This window comes from Phocoena sinus, chromosome 1 (genome assembly GCF_008692025.1).
Source record: "Phocoena sinus isolate mPhoSin1 chromosome 1, mPhoSin1.pri, whole genome shotgun sequence".
NCBI classification, from domain to species: Eukaryota; Metazoa; Chordata; class Mammalia; order Artiodactyla; family Phocoenidae; genus Phocoena; species Phocoena sinus.
In genome coordinates, this window is record NC_045763.1 from 99269291 (window position 1) to 99294479 (window position 25189).

The 25189-nt window shown below is 43.1% G+C and overlaps 1 protein-coding gene across 1 annotated transcript; it reads left to right on the plus strand.

The window, feature by feature from the left end:
• The first annotated feature begins 18844 nt into the window (after positions 1-18844).
• Positions 18845-23634, plus strand: LOC116761755 (protein pitchfork-like). The gene is made up of 6 exons (XM_032647949.1): positions 18845-18897; positions 19130-19275; positions 19897-19995; positions 20731-20861; positions 22258-22375; positions 23405-23634. Exons 1-6 carry the CDS (start codon positions 18879-18881, stop codon positions 23471-23473), a joined length of 582 nt encoding a protein of 193 aa, XP_032503840.1. The 5' UTR covers positions 18845-18878; the 3' UTR covers positions 23474-23634.
• Positions 23635-25189: the final 1555 nt, after the last annotated feature.

Here is a 25189-nt window from a genome sequence, read left to right on the forward strand (position 1 = left end):
CCCTCTGCTACAGCTCCTTCCTCTAAGGCAGGAAGGGAGGCAACTCTCTACCCTTGGCCTCAGCCATGAAAGAGGGGAATAGTTTCTTCAGAGAACATGAAGGCAGTTTGTCACCTCCACACTGCCTACTGGAGGGTAACGAAGAGTAGCCACCATGCACTGGACACAGACCATGTGCCCAGGTGCTCAGCTGAGCATCTGGTTTATATCACTTTCTTTCCTCCCATCCTTTCAGGTTGATACCACTGGATCCATTTATAAAGCGAGGAAACCCAGGCCCTGGGAGGCTTGGGGTTTATCCATGTCCTAAACAAGACTCCTCCCCTCTCTGAGGCAAAAGCCCTGCCCCTTCTGAAGCATTGAGGGGACAACTGTGAGCATCCCATTTTCCCCTCATTTCCCCCCAGCCCCTTTCTCACCACCTCCTGGACCTGCCTTGTCTCCCCTCACTCACCATGGAGGAGAGGTCGGGGGACCCTGGACTCCAGGGCCAGGTCAGGACTCGGGGGAGTACTAGCATGTCTCCCCACAGCCCAGCTGGCTCCCCAGTCTGTCCCCACCTCTGGCCTGCCTGCTCCTCCCCCATACACCGCCCCCACCCCAGAGAGAAGAACTGACGGCACAGTCTCACTTCGATGTGCCGAAGTTCCACCCCCCGATGGACAGCAGTGTTTTCAGCTCCCTGTTCCTGTGATGCAGGACAGAGTCTGTGAGCTAGGTTCTCATTCATTCATTTGGTGACTGGGAAGTTGGGGGGATGGGAGGACAGGAACGGAAAGGGGGAGACAGGTGGGGGAACCTAAGGAAGAAAAGAGCAGAGCCCAGCAGAACCCAAGAAGGGAAGAAGGAAAAGAGGGAGAACAACTAGCCCACACAAAAGTCATCACACCCAGGAACCCCCAGGCTGTCCAAAGGCCCCCAAACTCCCCGCTCCCATGACAGTCCCATAAAAAGGAAAAGAAGAAGCAGTCTAAAATTTCTCTTCACTCACTTTCTTAGTCAACAAACATTTACTGAACAATTACTATTTGCCAATGACTGTTTTAGGTGCTTGAGATACAGCAGTGAACAGAGGATAAGCTCCCTGCTCTCCTCTCCAGAGCCTGTAATCTGGTTACATGGATTTTCCCCACCCTTCTATAACCATGCATGCCGTGACAGACCACCCCCTGGCCAGGAGAGCCCAGGAGTCCTGGGGAGGGAGTACTGAGCACCAGCTCTCTGCCGGGCACTGACCCAGCCACTGGTGAACAAAGATATCACAGACATTGACCCTTCCCTTGGGGGCTCATTTGCAGGTGATAGACGGTAATAGAAACACTAGCATTTGTGAAGCATTTGTGATGCACAGCCCTCTCTGAAGTGCTTGAACAGCATTAACACATAGAATCCTCAACACGGCGCTTGAAGGGTGAGTTGGGGGATGCCAGGCAGAGAAGAGAGAGGAGGGCATTCCAAGCAGGGGCCACAGCAGCCACGAAGGCAAGGAGGCAAGGACGAGCTCAGAGTGCTGGTCAGTGGGGAGCTCCCAAGGCAGGGAAGCTCTGGAGCATCCTGGACAGGAGGCTAGGACACAAGAATCAGAGGAAAGTTGATGACTCACAGGAGAAAAGGATTAACTCACTTCCATTTGTAAAATACAACCCCACATCCAAAGTTAACACACCTCTCCTTGAGCTTGTTGAGCTCTGGGTAGAGGATTTTCTCATCCTGGGGATACTAAGGAACAATCTGATTGTTGTTCATTGAGGCAAAGGCAAATACCAGGTGGGTGCAGAGAAAGGGGTCCAGGTCCCGGGGCAGGATCGAAGCAGGGCTGGGCCGACTAAAGGCCCAGTTGGTGAAATAACACACCAGTTTGTGGGCAGCACCTGGCAGGGGAGAGCAGGCATTTGTTGGCAGAAACCAAGGTGGGGATGGAGCTCAGCTTCCACAGAGCAGCGTGGACACAGCTCAAGAGGCAAGGCCACAGTAACACATCCCCACTCACACCCCAAAGCTACACTGAAGGCAGGTCCTTCCCCCACTCCTGGGGTCCCCAGGGGCGGGGGGAAGAATGCCTTGTGAAACCCTGGTCTGAATGGTACCTCGAGTCTGGATCCTGGCACAGAGAGTGAGCCAAATAGTAGGTGACTGAAAATCATCTGCTGAACTGCATTGGGTCAGCGATTCCTGACATGGAGCCAGGGCAGGGCAGGGCTGCAGGGGCACTTGACCTGGAGCACTTCTCAGGTGGACACTCTCCCTGGCTCTGGAGAGGACCACACAGGGTCCTTACCATTGTGGTGTTTCAGCGCAAGAACCAGCCCTGCAGGACACAAAGGAGGAATCACACACAGATTCACAGGCACACCCGGAGTGACACATCCCAGCATACCCTCCAGTTCTGAGTACATCTACAAACTAACACAAATGGAGACACACACACCCTTCCCTCTTTCCTCTTCTCTACACTGAGCAGACAAAGCCAGATCTACCTAAAAAAATGAACACCACTTCAGTAAACACCACATGTATACACACATGCTTTGCACAGGGACAGCCATGACATTTAGAACTCCCAGCAAAAGCTCAAGGTCAGTGGTTCTCAACCCTGGATGCTAATTTAAGAGTAGTGTTATCCTATTATTCAATATAGTTTTGGAAGTTTTAAACACAGCAATCAGAGAAGAAAAAGAAATAAAAGGAATCCAAATTAGAAAAGAAGGAAAGCTGTCACTGTTTTCAGATGACATGATACTATACATAGAGAGCCCTAAAGATGCTACCAAAAAACTACTAGAGATAATCAATGAATTTGGTAAACTAGCAGGATACAAAATCAATGCACAGAAATATCTGGCATTCCTATACACTAATGATGAAAAATCTGAAAGTGAAATTAAGAAATCACTCCCATTTACCATTGCAACAAAAAGAATAAAATATCTAGGAGTAAATCTACCTAAGGAGAAAAAAGACCTCTATGCAGAAAATTGTAAGATACTGATGAAAGAAATTGAAGATGAAACAGATAGTTGGGGAGATATACCATGTTCTTGGATTGGAAGAATCAATATTGTGAAAGTGACTATACTACCCAAAGCAATCTACAGATTCAATGCAATCCCTATCAAACTGCCAATAGCATTTTTCACAGAACCAGAACAAAAAATTGTACAATTTGTATGGAAACACAAAAGACCCCAAATACCCAAAGCAATTTTGAGAAAGAAAAACGGAGCTGGAGGAATCAGGCTCCCAGACATCAGATTATACTACAAAGCTACAATAATCAGACAATATGGTACTGGCACCAAAACAGAAATATAGATCAATGGAGCAGGATAGAAAGCCCAGAGATAAACCCACGCATGTATAGTCACCTTATCTTTGATAAAAGAGGTAAGAATGTACAGTGGAGAAAAGACAGTGTCTTCAATAAATGGTGCTGGGACAACTCGACAGCTACATGTAAAAGAATGAAAGGACAACACTCCCTAACACCATACACAAAAATAAACTCAAAATGGATTAAAGACCTAAATGTAAGGCCAGACACTATAAAACTCTTAGAGGAAAAGATAGCAGAACACTCTATGACATAAATCACAGCAAGATCCTTTTTGACCCACCTCCTAGGGAAATGGAAACAAAAATAAACAAATGGGACCTAATGAAATTTAAAAGACTTTGCACAGCAAAGGAAACCATAAACAAGACGAAAAGACAACCCCCAGAATGGGAGAAAATATTTGCAAATGAAGAAACAGACAAAAGATTAATCTCCAAAATTTACAAGGAGCTCATGCAGCTCAACAATACAAAAAACAACAACAACAACAACAACCCAATCCAAAGATGGGCAGAAGACCTAAATAGACATTTCTCCGAAGAAGATATACAGATTGCCCACAAACACATGAAAGGATGCTCAACATCATTAATCATTAGAGAAATGCAAATCAAAACTACAATGTGATATCATCTCACACCGATCAGAACGGCCATAATCAAAAAATATACAAACAATAAATGCTTGAGAGGGTGTGGAGAAAAGGGAACCCTCTTGCACTGTTGGTGGGAATGTAAATTGATACAGCCACTATGGAGAACAGTATGGAGGTTCCTTAAAAAACTAAAAATAGGGCTTCCCAGGTGGCAGAGTGGTTGAGAGTCCGCCTGCCGATGCAGGAACCACGGGTTCATGCCCAGGTCTGGGAAGATCCCACATGCCATGGAGCAGCTGGGCCCGTGAGCCATGGCCGCTGAGCCTGCGCATCCAGAGCCTGTGCTCTGCAACGGGAGAGGCCACACAGTGAGAGGCCCGCGTACTGCAAAAAAACTAAAAATAGAACTACCATACAACCCAGCAATCCCACTACTGGCCGTATACCCTGAGAAAACCATCATTCAAAAAGAGTCATGTACCATAATGTTCATTGCAGCACTATTTACAATAGCCAGGACATGGAAGCAACCTAAGTGTCCATCAACAGATGAATGGATAAAGAAGATGTGGCACATATATACAATGGAATATTACTCAGCCATAAAAAGAAACGAAATTGAGTTATTTGTCGTGAAGTGGATGGACCTAGAGCCTGTCATATAGAGTGAAGTAAGTCAGAAAGAGAAAAACAAATAGCACATACTAACACATATATATGGAATCAAAAAAAAATGGTCATGAAGAACCTAGGGGCAAGTTGGAAATAAAGACACAGACCTACTAGAGAATGGACTTGAGGATACAGGGAGGGGGAAGGGTAAGCTGGGACAAAGTGAGAGAATAGCATGGACATATATACACTACCAAACGTAAAATTGTTAGCTAAAGGGAAGCAGCCGAATAGCACAGGGAGAGCAGCTCGGTGCTTTGTGACCACCTAGTGGGGTGGGATAGGGAGGGTGGGAGGGAGGGAGACGCAAGAGGGAAGAGATATGGGGACATATGTATATGTATAGCTGACTCACTTTGTTATAAAGCAGAAACTAACACACCATTGTAAAGCAATTATACTCCAATAAAGATGTTTCAATAAATAAATAAAATAAAAGTCGTATTATCTTGGGTCCTCCCCCAGAGATTCTGATTGAATAGATCTGAGGTGGATGCCAGGCATAAAAATGTTTAATGTGTAGCCAGAGCACCACCACTGCTCTGATCTCTCTTCCCTGGGCCCCTCTGATCCTTCACGGTGTCCTGTCCCACCTCTACCTAATCCAGGCCCCTGAGTCCCAGGATGCTTCTCAGGCACCAGAGAGACAACAAGCTTATGAAGCCTGGCACCCCTGGACTGAGAGACATTGCAGGGCTGGAACCCACCACAGTCACCAACCCATAGCAACAGATTCCCCATCTCAATGTTCTGAGAGCTGTAGGCTTAGACATGGAACCCCTTTATGTGCGCTTCCCCAGGTATGACCCTGGGACAACACTGGGATAGTCCAGCTAAATACACACAAAACCAGGGACAATGATTAATGGGCAGCTGCCCCAGAGTCACAGTGACCCCAGCATCTCCCGTCCTCCCGCCCAGCAGAGCTATAGCTCTTAGATCCAACAAAGAAACAACTCCCTCTGACACTGGCACAGAGTGGGTGTCCACCATGGGCCCTGGCGAGGGCAGGGTGGTACTCAGCCCTCTTCCTGGAAATCAGCCCCATGTGGACTGAGTATGAGGAAGAAACACTGAAGGGCAGCATTAATTCTATTGTTTTAAAATTAGTGGTTTAGGAAAGCTGTGTAATGTAAAGTTAAAAAGCACCAGACATGGACTCAGGCAGGCCAAAGTCTGAATCCTAGTGTCAAAAATTAGAAGTTTTAGGGCTTCCCTAGTGGCACAGTGGTTGAGAATCTGCCTGCCAATGCAGGGGACTCGGGTTCGAGCCCTGGTCTGGGAAGATCCCACATGCCGCGGAGCAACTAAGCCCGTGCACCACAACTACTGAGCCTGAGCTCTAGAGCCCATGAGCCACAACTACTAAGCCTGCGTGCCACAGCTACTGAAGCCCACGCACCTAGAGCCCGTGCTCCGCAACAAGAGAAGCCACTGCAATGAGAAGCCTGTGCCCTGCAACAAAGAGCAAGCCCCGCTTGCCGCAGCTAGAGAAAGCCTGCACGTAGCAACGAAGACCCAACGCAGCCAAAAATAAAAATTAAATAAATAAATAAATTTATAAGAAAAGAAAAAGTAGAAGTTTTATCATCTTGGACAGTTACTTAGCTCTTTGAGCTTCAGCTTCCACACTTGTAAAACGGAGATAACACTTGAACTTACCTCATAGGGTTTTATACATATTAAAGAGATAATGTGTCACTTCGTCCCAACATTGACATATACACACTACCAACTGTAAAATAGATAGCTAGTGGGAAGCAGCAGCATCACAAGGGTAAATCAGCTCGGTGCTTTGTGACCACCTAGAGGGGTGGGATGGGGAGGGTGGGAGGGAGATGCAAGAGGGAGGGGATATGGGGATATATGTATATGTATAGCTGATTCACTTTGTTATACAGCAGAAACTAACACAACATTGTAAAGCAATCATACTCCGATAAAGATGTTAAAAAAAAAGAGAGACTGTGTGAAAAACTGTTAGTTCAGTGCTTTGCATATAGTAAGGGCTCAGTCAATGGTAGCAGGTATTAGTGATACCATAAGAGTTTCCCCGAGAGCAGGGTTCTCAAACTCAAATGCTGACAGGCAGGTAATGTAAATCAGTGTAGTGCACACAATAGAATAGTTGTTTCCACTTAATTGGAAGAATAACAGTTCAAGCTCAGTGATACACTTCAACTAACATGAGGAGGCAGCAGAGATTGGTATGAACAGGGACAGCACTGAGTAGCCACTAATTTCTGCCTTGCAGAGAAACAGAACCAATCTTTTGGAGGATTCTTCAATTTCCCAAGAGAAGACAAAAATCTGAATTTTTGTATGAGTCAACAATGTTTGAGCCAGTGTAAGAGCCAATGGTGACACTGTCATGAGAGGTGTCATGAACCTAAGGAATATAATGAATCCAACTCTGGACACCTGGATTTTTAAAATATACCACAATAATATGAAGGGTACAACAATTTATGAAGGATAAATAACGTAAGTCTATACTCCAATGATCCATCAGCTTTTTTCTCTGCTACAGAGGCTCTCAGACCATGAGAATTCCCATATTTCAGGGTCTGAGCCTCAATCATGGGAGACCAGAAACTGGATGTTTTCAGTGTATCCACTATGCCCATCCTCTTGGAGACTCACACAGCTCACCCAATCCACACGCCATTGAGGTGCTAACCAGATATCAATATAATAAATGACACTGACAAATAACAATGGCTAGTGGTTGAATTCACTTCATTTCCAATATGAAGAAGCTAGGAAAGTTTAATTCATATCAGCAGGTTGCTTGGATATCATGGAATAAAAACAATAAGTATAAACAATGGTATAGAATGTTTAGGGCAAGGATATTTCACTGAAACTTGGGAAAGCTTGTGGGAATACCCCATCCAACAGAGGCTGTGTCTCCATTTGTTCAGCCCTCTTTGCCTTCCTTTATGTATTCAATGAATATTCATTGAGCACGGGCCAGGCCCTGATAGCCACCCTATGTTTGTGGTGATGAAGACATAGTTTCTGCTCAAAGAGCTTCTAGTCTAGTGAGCACATGGATCACATCCTCCAGAGCTAGTGTGTATCTCTCTCTTGTACCTCCTGGATGAGTGCAGTGGAAATCACATGAGTTTTGTTTCTAAACAGGATTGAGATCCAGTTCCTGCTCTGCACTATCATTATGTCCCACCTGCATGTTCAATGCCACCCTCTGTACCTTGAGCTAATATTAACCTGAATCAGGAGATAAATAAGTCCTTGAATGTAATGCTAGATCAGATTTGGCAACATCTCGCACCATTGGTAGATTACCCCTGGTGCGGCTTCTAACTCTAGTGACCAAGCTCTTGTTTCCTAATTCCCAGCCCATGCGCCTTAAATCTTGTTTCTGGGTCTCTGCTTTGATTTCTCTTCCTGGTTTAGGAACCAGTTGGTTCCTAGGGCCTGGTCCTGACTCATTCTGGCAGGCTCCTGGGGCCTTACTGCCTGTCTCTTAAGACCACCCTGATGTGAATGTCTGCTTCTCTCTGCTTCTAAGCCTCCCTTCACCCCACCTCTTGCTCCCCAGATACCACATCACTGAGATTTCCCACGAGGTTTGTGCCCTTCCACCCAGACTCCTGCCAGGGGCACTAGCTGTTCATGCTGTACCCATCACAGGGCCAGATGTGCCTGCCAACTGAACCTCATTCACCTGCACATGGCTCAGTGTTCTGGGCTCCTAGTCTGCTGCAGTGGGCAAGGCTGGATCCCAGACCTCCCTCTTCCATACATTCAAAAGTGACTAATGATGCTGAGAAGAACGCAAGATATAACAATGGATGCCCAGGAGTGACGTCTGCTTCATTCAGGGATGACTGTGCCAAAGAATTGGCAACTAAGCCTCTGTGTGTAGGAGATGATGAACAGTGAAATGCTGAGTGAGGGTCAGGTTGAAAATCACTGTGCCATGTCGCACTGCTCGCTCCTAATCCTCCTCCTTGGGTTCCTGCTGTCAAAAGTATGATCGTTGCTTTGTATTTTCACACACCCACCCAGATGCTTGGAAAACACTCCTTCCCAATGCTCAGCCTGTTCTCACAAAATGAGAAAAGGCACATACAATACCTTTTAGTTGGCTTGCTGAAGAAATCCCCACTGCAGCACAACCTCTTCCACATTCTACACACTCAACTAGATGAAGGCAAGATCACAGATGTGAAGGGCTGTGGGTTTAACAAAGCATTTGACCAAACTTTTCATGATTCTCATGTGGAAGAATTGGAGATGTATGACTCGAACAAAAGCAAATGGTTGAATAACATAAGAACACAAAGAGTGTTGACTCCAGATCAGTGTAAACTTGAAATAGCTTTACCACATCTCTAAAATGAAGGAGATAGACTAGAGCAATGTTTCCCAATATTTAATATAAAAGATGATTTTTGGTTGTACATTAGGATGTTTAAATTTTAATATTTATGTGCTTATTTTTAATGTGTTAGAAAATGTAATTACCCAAAAATCCCATGATTTCTTAGCTATTATTTAAGTGTAAAACTTGAGGCAATTCAAAAAAGAATATTTTAATGAAGTCGTAAAGGTAACACTATTCAATCTCCTTAGAAGACATTTTGAGAACACCACAATCCTAAACGCATTTTATAACCCAGCAAGTTCACTTTTAGAAATCTGCCATGCAGACATATCTGCCCAAGTACACAAAGAGAGTATGTTCACTGCAGGTTTATTTGTAACAACAACAAAAAAGAGAATTTCCAACTAACTAAATGACCATTACTTGGAGACAGATAAATATGTTATTGCACATACACGCAATGACCTCTTTCTTTACCTTTTAAGCCAGTGGTTTTCTACTGGGCAATAAATCACCCCCATGGGACACTTGGCAATGTCTGGAGACATTTTTGCTTGTCACGATGGGGACAGGATGCTACTAGTACCTAGTGGGTAGAAGACAGGGATGGTGCTAAACACCCTACAAGGCACAAGGCAGCCTCCAACAGCAAAGAATTATCCATTATTGATAATTAATAATCCCAAGGGTGAAAAAAAAACCCAGTTAAAGCAGAGTTGCTTTCATTATTGTTCTTGTTCTTTTAATGCCATCACAAACCTGAGATCACGTATATACTTACCCCTTATTACCCTAGGTTTAAAATTAAACAACTGTTTCAACTATTGCAAAGTGAGCTCTTTTAGTGAGGATAAGTGATTGATTTATCTTTGTAGCTCCAGAACCAATAATTAAATAGTCTGCCTTTGGAATGAATGAGCTAAGGAAAAGCACAGCCAAGGAGCACACTCTGGCTTAGAAAGAGGCAACTGGCATTGTGGCCAGTTATAGAAGCAGGGATTGTAACAGCTATATTTTATATTACTTGTTTTTATCTTCCCATTTCCCTCCTGTTACTTTATATGAGGGCACTGTTGATGGCTAATTGTTTAGGTTTAAAGTGAAATTATGAACAAATGAACATCATCCCATGATGATAAATAGCTGATGGAACTTTGGGCATCTCTTGTGTTGAGGTCATGACATTTGACCTGCATTTCAGACAAGACAGGACAGTAGGGGGCAAACAGGCTGGACCACAACAGATATTTTCCAATTATCCCTCTACCTCCCTATCTTTCTCCACCTTGCTCTCTGCCCCTGCAAGTCAGTCTGTTTGGACTACACCCAATAGCTCAGTGGGCTCTGCCTGACAGAAGAGTAGATGGAGGAAGGAGAGTGAGGTCAGGGTGTTTATTCCCCTAAGGATCACTCCCTGTGAGGTCACATCAAGATGACCATAACCCTCCTTCGAGGTTCACTGCTCCTCTCAAGGAAGACTGCTCGACCTGACTATCTCTTCTTCCAGTTTCAGGTAACCTCTCCCTGTAACAGCTCCACTGTTCTAGCCCTGGCTTCCTACACTAGCTCTATGATTCCCCTACACCACTCCCAAAACTCCGTAGTTACTCTCTTTGTAAATGAACCCTCCTCACATTATCTTAATTTGAGTATACCATCTGTTTTCCTTAGGACCCTGACTGACAGACTATATAATCCTGGATCATGTTGCTTAATCTTTATGAGCCTGTTTTCCCGCCTATAATGTTAAAATATTAATAATTATCTTTCCGAGTGTTCAGATTATTAAAAGTCTTACTTTAAATAGAGTGTTTAAAGGGTAAGTACTCAAAAATATAATGACTATTAACTATTTGCAGTTTTTAGGTGCAACAGAACACTCAACTAGAAGCAATTTAATCAAAATTAAAACTTATTTACACTCATTAAAAGAAATCCAGAAGAGGTGGCTTAATCATCACTGCTTAATCCAGGTGCTCAGCACAACCATCCAGGACCCAAGTTCTTGATGTGTTTCTTCTCTAAAGGACATGGCCACCTGTACCTGAACAAAATCAAAGTCCTGTTGGTAAATGTGGAGGAAGGAGAGAGAATAGTCATTCGACAGCCAGCTGCGCAGGCTGCACTGTTATTAAAGTGTATGTTAATGAGCAGCTGCCCAACCTTTGGTGGCACACCAGAGTGCATGGGGCCCAGAAAGACTCTTGGGGGGTTGCAGTCAGAAGAGCAGGGTCAGAAGGAGAAAGACAATACCCTTCACAGAAACCAATGAAGAGGGACTGTTATTCCTGATGACAGTGATGACTTCGCAGAAAGATTCCCGTAACTCTGACAACAACTTCTATTCACTTCCAACCTCACAGAACATGCAGCATTTTCCCCACTGACCAAGACAGTAATTGTTGGAGTTGTGGAGTTGCAAACAACAGATACCAGCTCTGGCTAAATCAATCAAAACAGGAATTCAAAGGAAAGCCTGTAAGGCAACTTACAATCAATGGGCATGTTGTAGAATAGTCTTGAAACACAGGCAGTGTATATACGTCCATTCTCTAATAGGTCTGTGTCTTTATTCCCGTCTTGGCCCTAGGTTCTTCATGACCACTTTTATTTATTTATTTTTTAGATTCCATACATATGTGTTAGCATACAGTATTTGTTTTTCTCTTTCTGACTTACTTCACTCTGTAGGACAGACTCTAGGTCCATCCATCCACAAATAACTCAATTTCATTTCTTTTTATGGTTGAGTAAAATTTCGTTGTATATATGTGCCACATCTTCTTTATCCATTCATCTGTCCATGGACACTTAGGTTGCTTCCATGTCCTGGCTATTGTAAATAGAGCTGCAATGAACATTGTGGTACATGACTCTTTTTGAATTATGGTTTTCTCAGGGTATATGCCCAGCAGTGGGATTGCTGGGTTGTATGGTAGTTCTGTTTTTAGTTTTTTAAGGAACCTCTGTACTGTTCTCCATAGTGGCTGTATCAATTTACATTCCCACCAACAGTGTGAGAGGGTTCCCTTTTCTCCACACCCTCTCAAGCATTTATTGTTTGTTGATCTTTTGATAATGGCCATTCTGACTGGTGTGAGATGATATCTCATTGTAGTTTTGATTTGCATTTCTCTAATGATTAATGATGTAATGATGTTGAGCATTCTTTCATGTGTTTGTTGGCAATCTGTATATCTTCTTTGGAGAAATGTCTGTTTAGGTCTTCTGCCCATTTTTGGATTGGGTTTTTTGTTTTTTTGATATTGAGCTGCATGAGCTGCTTGTAAATTTTGGAGATTAATCCTTTGTCAGTTGCTTCGTTTGCAAATACTTTCTCCCATTCTGAGGGTTGTCTTTTTGTCTTGTTTATGCTTTCCTTTGATGTGCAAAAGCTTTTAAGTTTCATTAGGTTCCATTTGTTTGTTTTTGTTTCCATTTCTCTAGGAGGTGGGTCAAAAAGGATCTTGCTGTGATTTATGTCATAGAGTGTTCTGCCTATGTTTTCCTCTAAGACTTTTATAGTGTCTGGCCTTATATTTAGGTCTTTAGTCCATTTTTAGTTTATTTTTGTGTATGTTGTTAGGGAGTGTTCTGATTTCACTCTTTTACATGTAGCTGTCCTGTTTATGTTTTGGTTTTTGATAATAGTCATTCTGATAGGTGTGAGGTGTTATTTCATTGTAGTTTTGATTTGCATTTTCCTGATGATTAGTGATGTTGAGCATTTTTTCAGGTGTCTGGTGGCCATATTTATTTATTTATTTATTTACATTTGGAAAAATGTATTTCAGGTCTTCTGTTCATTTTTAATCCAGTTGTTTGGGTTTTTTGATATTAAGTTATATGAGTGCTTTATTTTTCTAAATATTAACCCCTTATTGAATATATGATTTGCAAGTGTCTTCTCCCATTCCATAGGTTGCCTTTCTGTTTTGTTGCTGGTTTCTTTCTCCTTGCAAAAGCTTTTTAATTTGCTATAGCTCCATTTTTCTTTCTTTCTCTCTTTTCTTTCTTTCTCTCTTTTCTTTCTTTCTTTCTTTCTTTCTTTCTTTCTTTCTTCCTTTCTTTCTTCCTTTCTTTCTTTCTTTCTTCCTTTCTTTCTTCCTTTCTTTCTTTCTTTCTTTCTTTCTTCTTTCTTTCTTTCTTTCTTTCTTTCTTCTTTCTTTCTTCCTTTCTTTCCTTCTTTCTTTCTTTCTTTCTTTCTTCCTTTCTTTCTTCCTCCCCGCCATTTTGTTGTCCTTGCCTGAGGAGGCAGATCCAAAACAATATTGCTAAGATCTAAGTCAAAGATCTGACTGCCTATGCTTTCTTCTAGGAGTTTTATGGTTTCAGGTCTTACATTCTTACATTCAAGTGTTTGAAACCAATTTGAACTCAGCTTTGTATATGCTGTAAGATAGTGTGGCCCAGTTCATTCTTTCACATATAGCTGTGCAATATTCCCAACACTATTTATTGAGGAGACTCTCTTTTCTCCCCCGTTCTGTATTCTTGCCTCCTTTGTCATAGCTTAATTGACCATATGGGCATGGATTTATTTCTCAGCTCTCTATTCTGGTCCATTGAGCTATGTGTCTGTTTTTGTGGGAGAATCATAATTTTGGTGTCATATTTTACATATTTTTATTTTGCATACCCTTAACTAATCATTTTAGATGTAGATTATTTTACTACTTTTGTCCTTTAGCCTTCGTACTAGCTATAGGTGCTTGATCCACTGCCTTTTACTTTATGTTTCCACTTACCAGTGAGAGTTTTCTTTCATAATTTTTTTGTATCTAGTTGTGGCCTTTTCTTTTCCATTTGAAGAAATCCCTTAACATTCCTTACAGGGCCAATTTACTGGTGATGAACTTCTTTTACAGTTGCTTATCTGGGAAACTCTTTTCTCTCCCTCAGTTATGAATGATAACTTTGCTGGGTAGAGTAGTCTTGCTTTTTTTTTTTCTTTCAGCACCTTTAATATATCATGCCACTCCCTTCTGGCCTGTAAACTTTCTGCTGAAAAATCAGCTGATAGTCTTATGGGGTTCTCTTGCCTGTAACTAGTTGATTTTCTCTTGCTTCTTTTAAGATTTATTTTATCTTTAACTTTTAGACATTTTAATTATGTCTTGGTGTGGGTCTCTTCTAGTTCATCTTGCTTGGGACTCTTTGTGCTTCCTGGTCTTGGATGTCTGTTTTCTTCACCAGGTTAGGGAAGTTTTCTGCTATTATTTCTTCAAATAAGCTTTCTGTCCCTTTCCCTCACTCCTCCTTCTCAGACTCCTATAATATGAATGTTACTACAATGTAATGTTGTTCCCAAAGTTTGTTAAACTCTCCTCATTTTAAAAATTATTTTTTTCTTTTTGCTGTTCCAATTGTATGGTTTCCATTGCTATGTCTTTCAGATTACTGATCTCTTCTTCTCTGTCATCTAATCTGATGTTGATTCCATCTAGTGTATTTTTTACTTCAGTTATTGTATTCTTCCCGATTTGTTCTTTTATATATTTTCTATCTCTTTGTTGAAATTCTCACTGTGTTCACCCTTTCATACTCTATGAACATTACTCTATGGCCATTACTTTGAACTCCTTATCAGTAGATTACATATCTCCATTTGGTTCAATTATTTTTTTGAGGTTTAGTCTTGTTCTTTCGTTGGAACGTATTCCTGTGTCTCCTCATTTTTTCTAACTCTGTTTGTTTCTATATATTAGATAGATCACCTACATCCCCCAGTCTTGAAGGAGTGGCTTTATGTAGAAGAATTCCTATGGGGACCAGAGAGCAATCACTTCTGGTCACCAAAGCCAGGCACTCTAGAGATATACCCTGCATGGGCCTTCCTGTTGTGGTGGTTCTATGACAGTTGTGGGTGTGCTGGTAGGTGGGACTAGCCTCCAAGCCGGCTGAAAGTGAAGCTTAGCAACAGCTGCTGTAGGTGTACTGGCGGGCAGAGCTGGCTCTGGGGAGCTGACTCAGGGTGCAGCTGCAATATTGAAAGCACACTTCTGGACAGCACTGACCCCCGGAATATCAGACTTAGAATTCACACCCACCACCACATTCCTCCTCTACCAGGGACAGAGCTGGTTTTGAGTCAGCCCCCCAGAACAGGGAGACAGTCAACAGTTTGCTTGCTTCAATCACCCAGTCCCCTTGAAAGAGACAATATTTTTCAGAAGAGAAAAAGGACCCAGCGATTTGCTGCTCCCCTCCCTAATTCCTGATCACAGGGTTCTACATCACACTTACAGCTCAGAAAAGCCTGAGTCAAGCACAGCAAGGGAGCAGTCTTCACTAACAGAGACCAGGAGGGGAGCATTAAGAGAGAAGAAGGTTGAGAAAGGTAAAGCCCATGGGTCTCAAGACAAAACCTGACTGAGCAATCCCCAAAGCCCACCTAAAATGATCAGACAAGGTGGCTTGATCCCCACTGTGCATTAAAGTCTGGCTACCACTCAAGTCTACAGTACAAGTTCCAAGGAAAGATAAAGGAAATGGAGGGAAGCCAGGGTTGAAAGCCATCCTGGCAACTAACCAACCCATCTGGTCCCTCCCTGTAGCTTTGGCAAAAAGCCAGAAACACAGGCTTTCCAACCACACAGCCCTACAAGCCCACAATATTAATCATTTTGGATGTCAAGCAAGAACAAGACCATATTTTAGCCATTTGCAGTCAGAGACCATACAACCCCAAAAATGGACAACAGTCTTAAGAGATCTTTCACATTCCAAAACCTCAGCTACAACAGTGCCTGCTTTAAGGAGATACCCAATCAGCTAATGTTACGTCAACACAAGGATCCCCCCTCATTCTTCCTATTCATACCCACTAGGCCCTTGATGACAAAGAACAGTACCTGTGCGGGGAGAACACCAGCCCAGTGACACACTGGGAGTGCACAGCTGAGCTGAGGGCACAGCTTGCACTCTTGGTGTCCACAAGGGACACAGTCCCATTCTCATCACCTGAAGGAAAGAGAGAGTACATCACAGAGGTTACAAGCAAGGGCTTTGGACTCAGCCAGATCTGGATTTGAATGCCCTCCATCATGAACAAGTTAACCACTCTGAGCATCAGTTTCCACTTTGGTAAAGTAGGAATAACTGGTCATTTGGGGGTTCTGGAAATTAAATTAATGGATGACATAATTGTTATCACAAACTATGTCACCATATACCCAGCCATATCACCATGTTAACACAACTGTCCCTGCTAGACAACAATATTCCCCATGTAGCAATCCACTTGCTTTGCGGCCCACTGACTTCTAGCCATGAATACAAGAGCCACAGCAAAGAGTCAGGAATCAAATCTACGAGGGCAAGAATCACCATGTTCTCCAAAGCTAAACTAAAACCACTTTTGGGTCACCCCACCTCCCTGCACCCCCATTAATATAATTCACCTTGCGCCCAAGCGTGCTGACGAGACTGAGCAGCCAGAGTCTCGAATTATGGGGTCAGCTCTCTGGCTCATCCTCCCCTTCCCAGAGTCAACACACAGTTCGACATGCTGCCTTACCAAAGACAAAGACTTCACTCTGCTGAGGATGCCAAGCCAGGGAGGCGGGAAGGTAGCCAGAGGCACTGCAGCCTGCAAAGGGGAGAAGAGGGGTCTGGAACAAGACTCCAAGCCCAGCTCTGAGTCGAAGCTTCCCAGGTGAAGTCACTTGAAATCCCAGGAGCACCTTTATTCAGTGTCCCAAGCCCTGCTAAGGCAGTCCTGTCCTCATCCTTGACCCTCACAACCTACATCTACCCATCAGCCTCTTGCCCTTTCCAGATGTGAGTCACGGGCAAGTTTCAAAACAAAGCATGAAGATAACAACTCTGGCCCCTTTGTTCCCCCATCCAGGAAATGTAAATGACCCACCCAGGAATCAGCCCTTCCTCTTGGGATCCTCTGCATGAAATGGGGTCAGCAGAACTTTAGTGGGAAGAAAATAATTATGTCACTTGTGTCAAAGTGACTGGGCCTCTGGCACCTTCACCTTTGACTCTGGCCAAGGAAAGCCTCTTCCAGGTGGATTCCTAGTACCATCCAAAAACAAAACAGCCAAGGCTAGGACTGAAAAAGAAAGAGCATGCACTCACCTCGGTATGAATTCAGAACCATTTGCTGAGCAAGGTCCAAAACCTTGATGCTAAGAAGCAAAAGGAAACAGAAACTTAATGTTGACCTACACTGTCTACATAAAAACATGTGTTCAGAAAAGAAATTCCTTTAACAGACACATCCTATGTCTTTGTCTACTGGACATCTGATACAGCCTGTTTTTACAGTAGATTGCAAAATCTCTAAGGAAACCTTATAGACATGCCATAATTAGTAATTGGGTTCTTATAATAAGTCCAAAACATTACTTAATGAGGCCAGTATGACACTAAAGACCCACAAAGGAGGCCTAGAGACTCAATGGGGGCAGGGACTCACCAGAAGTCTTTCCTACCACTGACAGCTTGTGTGCCAGAGCTCAGCACACTGACTGTAGACATGAGGTCATAATGCTTATACTTGCAGAACTTGCTGACAATGAGTGTCTCATTCTCATCCAGCTCCCACAATTCAACAGCACCTGTTGGGAGTGGGGAAGAGGGTAAGGAAAACAAGCTTGGATTATGCCAAGACAGCAATTCACTTCTAGGATTCAAGTAGCCCATTGTCAATAAACTAACAAATTAAGTTATTCCTATAAAAGCAAAGTCTGCATCGTTAGAAGGTTTAACTAACTCTCAAGCCATTTGACTTTATTCTGGCATTACTGATGTCCTACTAACAGTCCAGAAAATTAGGTGGGGAAAGCTTCTAGAAAAAGACAGAGAAAGATGGAATGGCTAGTAAAATCCATTATCCTGCTTCCAGTAAGAAAACATTGCAAAATAAGTTCTTAGGAGACAAAGATGAATCTCCGCAATGATCTGCGTAGCACACAGTCCAGTATGGTTAAATCTTCTCTGTTATTTGGACACTAATAAATATTTGTTGAACAATTTGAATAAATGTCTTACAGAGTCGTAAAAAATATGTTGAATAATTCAGTGTCTTCTCAGTGACTGGCTAAGTTCAGAAACTCTCCACATAGCTGTCCTGAATAAGTAGTGTTCAAGCTCAACTGCCAGAGAGGCTCAACCTTTAATGTCCCACTTTTACCTTCCATGCAATGTCTGCCAACACCCAAATGATGTTTTTTTTTTTTAAATTCCAGAGTCTCCATTGCTGAGCCTGACATTCAAAACAAAGAAAGCAAAATGGGAAGAAACGGAAAGATACAGGTAGTACAGATTGGACATTCTTTTCTCTGAGGTGCCCATTCCAATTTTTACCCATTTTTAAAATTAGGTTCTATTTCTTACTGTTAAATGTTACTTCTCTCTCCCTCCCCCCCGCCCCCACCCCCACCCCACATATAGATAATTTTTCTGATATGATTCCGCAACCATCCTAAAAACTCTACTGTTACTCTCCCAGAGATTCTCTCAAACATTATGACCATACACCCCTACCAACGTGAAAATCAACACTGATAAACACTATCATTAAATCCACAGACCCTATTCAAATTTGGCAATTGTCACAACAGCACATCTTTCTTATCTCATTCAGGAATACGTGTTGCATTAGATTTTCATGTTTTATCAATATCCCTCAGCCTGAAGTAATTTCTCAGCCTTTTTATGTCCCTCATATCCTTGGTACACATACAGTCACTTTGTTTTTGCTAGTTCACACTCTCCTGGGCTCCTGGCCCTGGAAGTGCAGGTTCCCACCCAACGTGGCTCCGGGACAGCTCCGGGGCAGCTCCGCTTGCCGCGCATGTGTACTAGGAGCCACGCCCCTCAAGGAGCAACAGAGCTGGAGCTGCCGGCCAGCTTCTGTTTCCTAGGCAACGCAATACACAAACGCTGGTCCTAGTGGCACTGGCACAATGTGCTTCAACAAAGCAGGTGAGGAGGGATGAGTCAAGAGTAGAGGCAGGAGGAAGAGTGGGGAGACTGGGAAAGAGGGGGAAGGAGGGAAATTTGTTCACCCCCCTCCTTGGATTGGTCACTGTTTTGTTCAGAGTTCTGTCTGCCCAGGTCTCTGCTCCCCCTCCCCACACCCCACCTGCCCCCAAGCTCTCACTTAGACCATGGGGCCTTCCCTCATGTGGAGTTTCTCCTCTTTCTTGCTCTCCAGAGACGCTGGTTAACTGCTCCTTTGGAACATGTCAACAGAGGAGGCTCTTTCCTCACTTCCACCCCCCAAACTTGTTGGGGAACAAGTTTCTCCCTCTTAGGGGAGCGCCCCACAGAGGGCCTGGATGTTACTACATAGCAGAAGATGTGAGTATTCACTTTCCTTTAAGTAGGTCTCAGTTCCCAGACTATCTAAGGGTGCTTGAGTTTCCTGGAAGAAAAGCCCTGTGAGATTTGTGACCTTCAGGGTCCCAACATGAGAAAGTGACCTGGTCCTCTGCAACCAGCTGTCAGTGCCAATATCAGAAATTGCATTGCTTGCATTGCGTCCCTTTGAATCCCCACCAAATGCAAGCCTTGGCCTTATGCAGCCCCCAGTATAGTTCCCATACCATTCCCACCTACAAAGGAATCAATAGCTCCCCTTAGTCCAAACCTGGACTGTGGCTGTGCTGGTAGGTCAGTTTATGAAATCATATAATCAGACTGACAATTGCATGAGAGCAGATTCAGCTCTGTGGGCCTTAGAAAACTGGATTCACTGGAATGCATAGAAATGTCATTCACTCTACCTATCCAGCCACATTCCTTTGTAGAGTTGCCTCTGTTACTTATGTAATTGCTTGTATGGTCTTGATGCAGAGGAATCAAGAAAGAAAGAGCAACTTTGACAGAGAAGATTCAGGAATACTCTAAGTTCACTCTGTTTTAATAACTATAATGTTCTCTATGTATGTTTTTTCTTTGTTTTCTATATACTACCGGAAGAGGTATGGTTTGGCATACAACCTCTCTAAGATCCCGACCAGTATAAAAGGATATGCTTTTGGAGCCAGAACAGCTGTGAGGTTTAAGCCAATCAGCAAGGTTAGAAATGGCTGAATGTACTTAGATTTTAGTGTGATCCATGATGCTGCATGTATTTGCATTGGGGAGCAAAGCTAGAGGTTACCTAAAGGACATGCCCTGAAATTCAAGAAAAAAAAGTCATTTAGACGAAAGCTACTAAGAAGCCTATATGAAAAGCTTAGATATTAACATTGCAAATGTGTATGTGTGAGTGTCCTGGGAGAGTGGAAAATAATTCTCAGAAGGAATGGTACCAGGGCAGGGCTTCAGTCCTGAGATACCTGATGTTAAAGTACCGGAAGCTTTGTTTATATGCATCATATTATCTTGTCAGTTAAAAAACAAATTCCAACTTCTTCACGCTTTTGTGTGATTGGACTTCAAGTCTTCAGTATAGGCTCCTAATCTCTTGTTGGACATTTTCTTGATGCTTAAGCTCGAGAGGGATACTGGCTCTAAAAGAATCTCTGAGTGGGATGGTGGGATGGTGGGGGTAGTAGCTGCAATAGTTACCTTGGCTCTCTACCCACCGTAGGTTTATTTCTACAACCTAAGCATTAAGTACATTTAGGTAGCTGAACCATACCATTATCTTGGTTTTCTACTTATTGTAGGTCTATTTCTATAGCTTGAGGTGGTTCAATCATAGCTGATAACATGAACTGGGAGAGGATGATTTTGTTTATTCTACTTAGAAGGCTTTACATGTATATATATTACCCTCTAAACTATTGATCTTTTTCTTGGAAATAGGATATGACACCTTATCCAGGCATGTACCAAACAGTCGGTCCTCAGGAGCAAACACACAAACAAAATTTTGCTCCATTTAATGCCTTGTTGCCTCGATTTAGGACATACTCTAAGGACGCTTGTTATCCTGGGTAAGTGCCCCTCTTTCTGGTGCACTTCAACAAAGAGCAATAGGAAAGCAAGTACAAAAAGGGGTTACTTCCCAACTATGCCCTCTAAATAAGAAACTATCTATCTTTAAAGATTCAACCTCTTGCCTTCCAGATCTCTAGAATTACAAAATTATTATAAAGGATAGTGATTCATTCAATAAATATTTATAAATGGCCAAACAGTTTTGTAGGCTCTGAAGATTTTGCACTAAACCCACCATGCAAGGCTCCTGATTTCTTGGAGCTTACACTCTAGAGTCCAGACAGGTGAGAAGCAAATAAACAAGAAAGTATCAGTGGTAATAAGGAGAGTGACCATACAATTTATTAGCTAGTGTGTCACTTCCGAGAGTGAAAGAGGATCTTATTAATAATTATACCAAGACTATAGCCATAAGCTAGGGCTGTCATGAGCACACCAGGAAGTATAGTGACCTAGTGATGTGCTTAATAAAACCAAACAAGATGATATGATATGGAGTGATGGCTGGAATCTATTTTGGCAAGGACTGTCAAGATAGGTCTTTCTATGGAAATGACACCTGATCTGAAATCACAGTGATAAGACTAAAATGGCCCTGTGAAGACCTAGGCCTAGAGCTTCCCAGGCAGGAGGAGCTGCAAGTACAAAGGCTGTAAACTGGGAAGAATTTGGTGTGAGGAAAAAAGAAAAAAGGCTAGTATGGCTACAGTGTAGTGGGGCAAGGAGGAAATGAGAACAGAGGAGGAGGAGGGGCTAGAGTATATAAGCCTAGTAGACCAAGGAATGCGTTCTAAGTGCTTTAGGAAGCCATTCAGAGTATGCGGAATTGTAGGGCACAGGGTCAAGGTCTTTCTTTTACTGGTGAGCATTCCAAGGATCAGAGAGTGAGTGTAACTCTCTCAAGGTTTCAGTAAAGGAGTAGAAGTGTTAAATCTTGATTCCCATGACCACTCTATGTGTTATTTCCACAGCAAAGAGTCTACACCAAAAGACAAAGTGTTATGAACAAAGGCAATACAAAACATCCCATTGTCAGGAAATTTCACATCATGGGCAGAACTTAAGCATCACTGTGGAAGATCTCTTTTATCATCCACCATTTCTGGGATCTTTTGGTCTCTCAGCTAAGAATACTGAGGTTCAGAAATATTTTAAACTAGAGTCGATTTTTACCCTCACTGCATGTCAAGACTGGAAATCTTGAACACTAACACCTATTTAGAAATACACTAACAGGCAAAGGAACACTATGCTTGCCTGACATTAAGATCTAATCAGTCTGTTGCCTTTTCCAAAGGAGTGAGGACTAGCTCAGGTGCACATGTGGTACTGATGAGGTTTGTATATGGTCACTAACTCATTCAACATAATATTTTATATTTTTATTTCTAGCCCTGACACATATAACCCAGAGATAAAGGCACCCAAAAAAATCACCTGGCCAATGAAATTTGGATCTCCAGACTGGGCCCAGGTTCCATGTCTACAGAAAAGAACCCTGAAAGCTGAGGTAATAAGATTGGACTTCTGTGGAGCCCTGTATTTAATACTTCCACATGTATCAGTGATTCTTAACCAGGAGTCTGTGAATAAGCTTCAAGAAGTCCTTGTTCCCCTGAAATTACTTGCAGAATTTTGTGTGTATATGGATATGGGTATCTTTTTGGAGAGTTACACAATTTCACTTGACTTTTAAAGGTGTGTGTGCTGAACAAAAGTCACATTTTCTTACTTAAACCTCAAACAATCTTTTATGGTAGTCTAAGATAATTAACCTCTATGATTAAGGAGTAAACTGAAGCTCAGATGGATTAAGCAGCTTGTAGCTGTGACTCCTAAGCCACTGCTCTTTCCATTACAACACTTGATCTACAAATGGCTATAGATCATTCTGGCAAGAACATGGATACCAGGGACAGACTGAGTGGGTTCAAATACGAATTCCATATTTGCTTGCTGTGTATCTTCTAACTTTTATATTTGCTTGCTGTGTGTCCTCTAACTTTTCTAAGTCTCAGTTTGCTTGTCTTTAAAATGGATGTAATAATAGACTCAATCTGATAAAGTTGTGAAGATTGAGAGATCGTAGAAAAGTATTTAGCACCGTACCTGTAACATAATAAATGCTCAATCCGTGTCAGCTATCATAATTCCAGAAGTGCCCTTTTTTCCCCTAGTGGAACTTTGGATTAATTCTACAAGTATTTATTAAATGCCAAATGAATTAACATAATTGTGATAGGGCCTATGGGTAACATTCAAGAATTAAACACATAATCTTTGTTTTCAAGAAATTTACCAACTATACTTGGGTATTTATCAAGAGAAAATAATTCCTATGATATATCCTAGAGTAAGATGACAAAGAGTAGATGTACATAGCAATGTTGAGAGACTCACTAAGGCTAGGCTCCTATGGGTTGGGATTCAGCTAGGCCACAACAGCTATAACATACAGTTCTATTTTGCACAGCCAAGAAGACCAGAGGCAGAGGGTTCTCATTCTAATATTAACCTAGACAGCATTCTTCCATTGCAGCTGCCCACAGACAAAGACTTTAGAAAGCATCGGAACCGTGTGGCCTACCTAAGCCTGTATTACAACTGAAAAGCTGTGACTACCTTCACGTGTTCCTCCTGACCACAGACCCTCCAGGATTGAGGACAGAGCTGCTTTTGTCCTTCTGCATTGCTCTGGCCCGCCTGTCTGCCAGCATGGGGCACAGGGAGGGGCAAGGGGCTCATAACTACTATATAACAGCATAAAGATTAGTTCAGAGGTCTCTCCATGTGCTGGTTTGTTGCATATACATGTAGATTGGTCAGGGGGGTTTCTATTGAGTGCTCAGGGGGGTGGCTTCACTTTACTGAAATACTTGTGGGTCCCTGCCCTTTAGCTCTAATTCCCAGGCACGAGTTTTATGTTTTCTACCACTAGCCCTGGTGATAAGAGACTGTTGGTCTACACATATCACAGATTTGGATGGCTTGCTTGACCTTGTATTTGGGCTTGCTGTATGTAGAGGATTCTTAAGGCAGAATAAATCATGTTTTAGGAGCTCTTCCAATTCCTGGACAAGATGGCAGAGTAGAAGGACCTTGAGCTCACCTCTTCTCAAAAGCACACCAAAACCACGACTAACTGCTGAACAACCATCGATAAAAAAAGGCTGGAAACTACCAAAAAAGGCTGGAAACTACCAAAAAAATATTTGGTAGTTTCCAATATTTGGTAGTTTCCAAATGTCTGGTAGACATCCAAGACATATTTGGATGTCCTTTCTACATCCAAAGACATAAAGAAGTAACCACAACAAGACAGTAGGAGGGGCACACTCATGATATAATCAAATCCCATACACCCTGGGTGGGTGACCCACAAACTGAAGAATAATATCACAGAAGTTCTTCCACAGGTGTAAGAGTTCTGAACCACACATCAGGCTCCCAGCCTGCAGGTCCGGCATCAAGAAGAGCCCCCAGAGCATTTGGCTTTGAAGGCCAGTGGGGCTTAATTGCAGGAGCTTCACAGGACTGGGGGAAACAGAGACCTCACTTAAAGGGTGCACACAAAATCTCACACACACCAGGTCTCAGAGCAAAGGCAGTAACTTCATAGGAGCCTGGGCATGACCTACCTGCTGGTATTTGAGGTTCTCCTGGGGGGGTGAGGGCAGCTCATCCTGGGGACATAGACCCTGGTGGTGAAAATATTGGGGAGTGTTCATCTGCATGAACTCTTGCTGGAGGCTGACATCTTGCTTGGGTCATTAGCACAAAGACCTGGCCGCATCCAACAGCCTCTAGGCTCCAGTGCTGGGACGCCTCAGGCCAAACAACAAACTGGATGGGGATACAGCCCCACCCATCAGCAGACAGGCTGTCAAAAGACTTCCTGAGCCCACAGCCATCTCTAGACATGCCCCTTGACATGGCCTTACCCACCTGAGGGCCAAGACTCCCAGCTCCACCCACCAGTGGGCAGGTACTGACCCCTCCCACCAGGAAGCCTGCACAAACCTCTAGACCAGCCTCACCCACCAGGGGGCAGACACCAGAAACAAGGAAACTACAGTCCTGCAGCCTGTGGAACTGAGTCTTCAAACACAGTTCAGAACCTACCCTGAGACCAGCTGGTCCCTGGTCCTTGGGAGATGAGAGGGGAGTGTACTCCTGGGATACATAAGACATCCCCTACAGAGGGCCACTTCTCCAAGGCTGAGAAATATAACTAACCTTCCACATACATAAAAATACAAATAGAAGTTTAGACAAAATGAGATGGCAGAGGAATATTTTCAGATGAAAGAACAAGATAAAACCC

Excerpts from the sequence above, each read along its gene's own strand:
- LOC116761755 (XM_032647949.1), top strand. Across the intron at positions 20,862-22,257 it reads AAGGACGCTTGTTATCCTGG|CCCTGACACATATAACCCAG; the intron begins GTAAGTGCCCCT and ends TTTTATTTCTAG. Across the intron at positions 22,376-23,404 it reads AAAGAACCCTGAAAGCTGAG|CTGCCCACAGACAAAGACTT; the intron begins GTAATAAGATTG and ends CTTCCATTGCAG.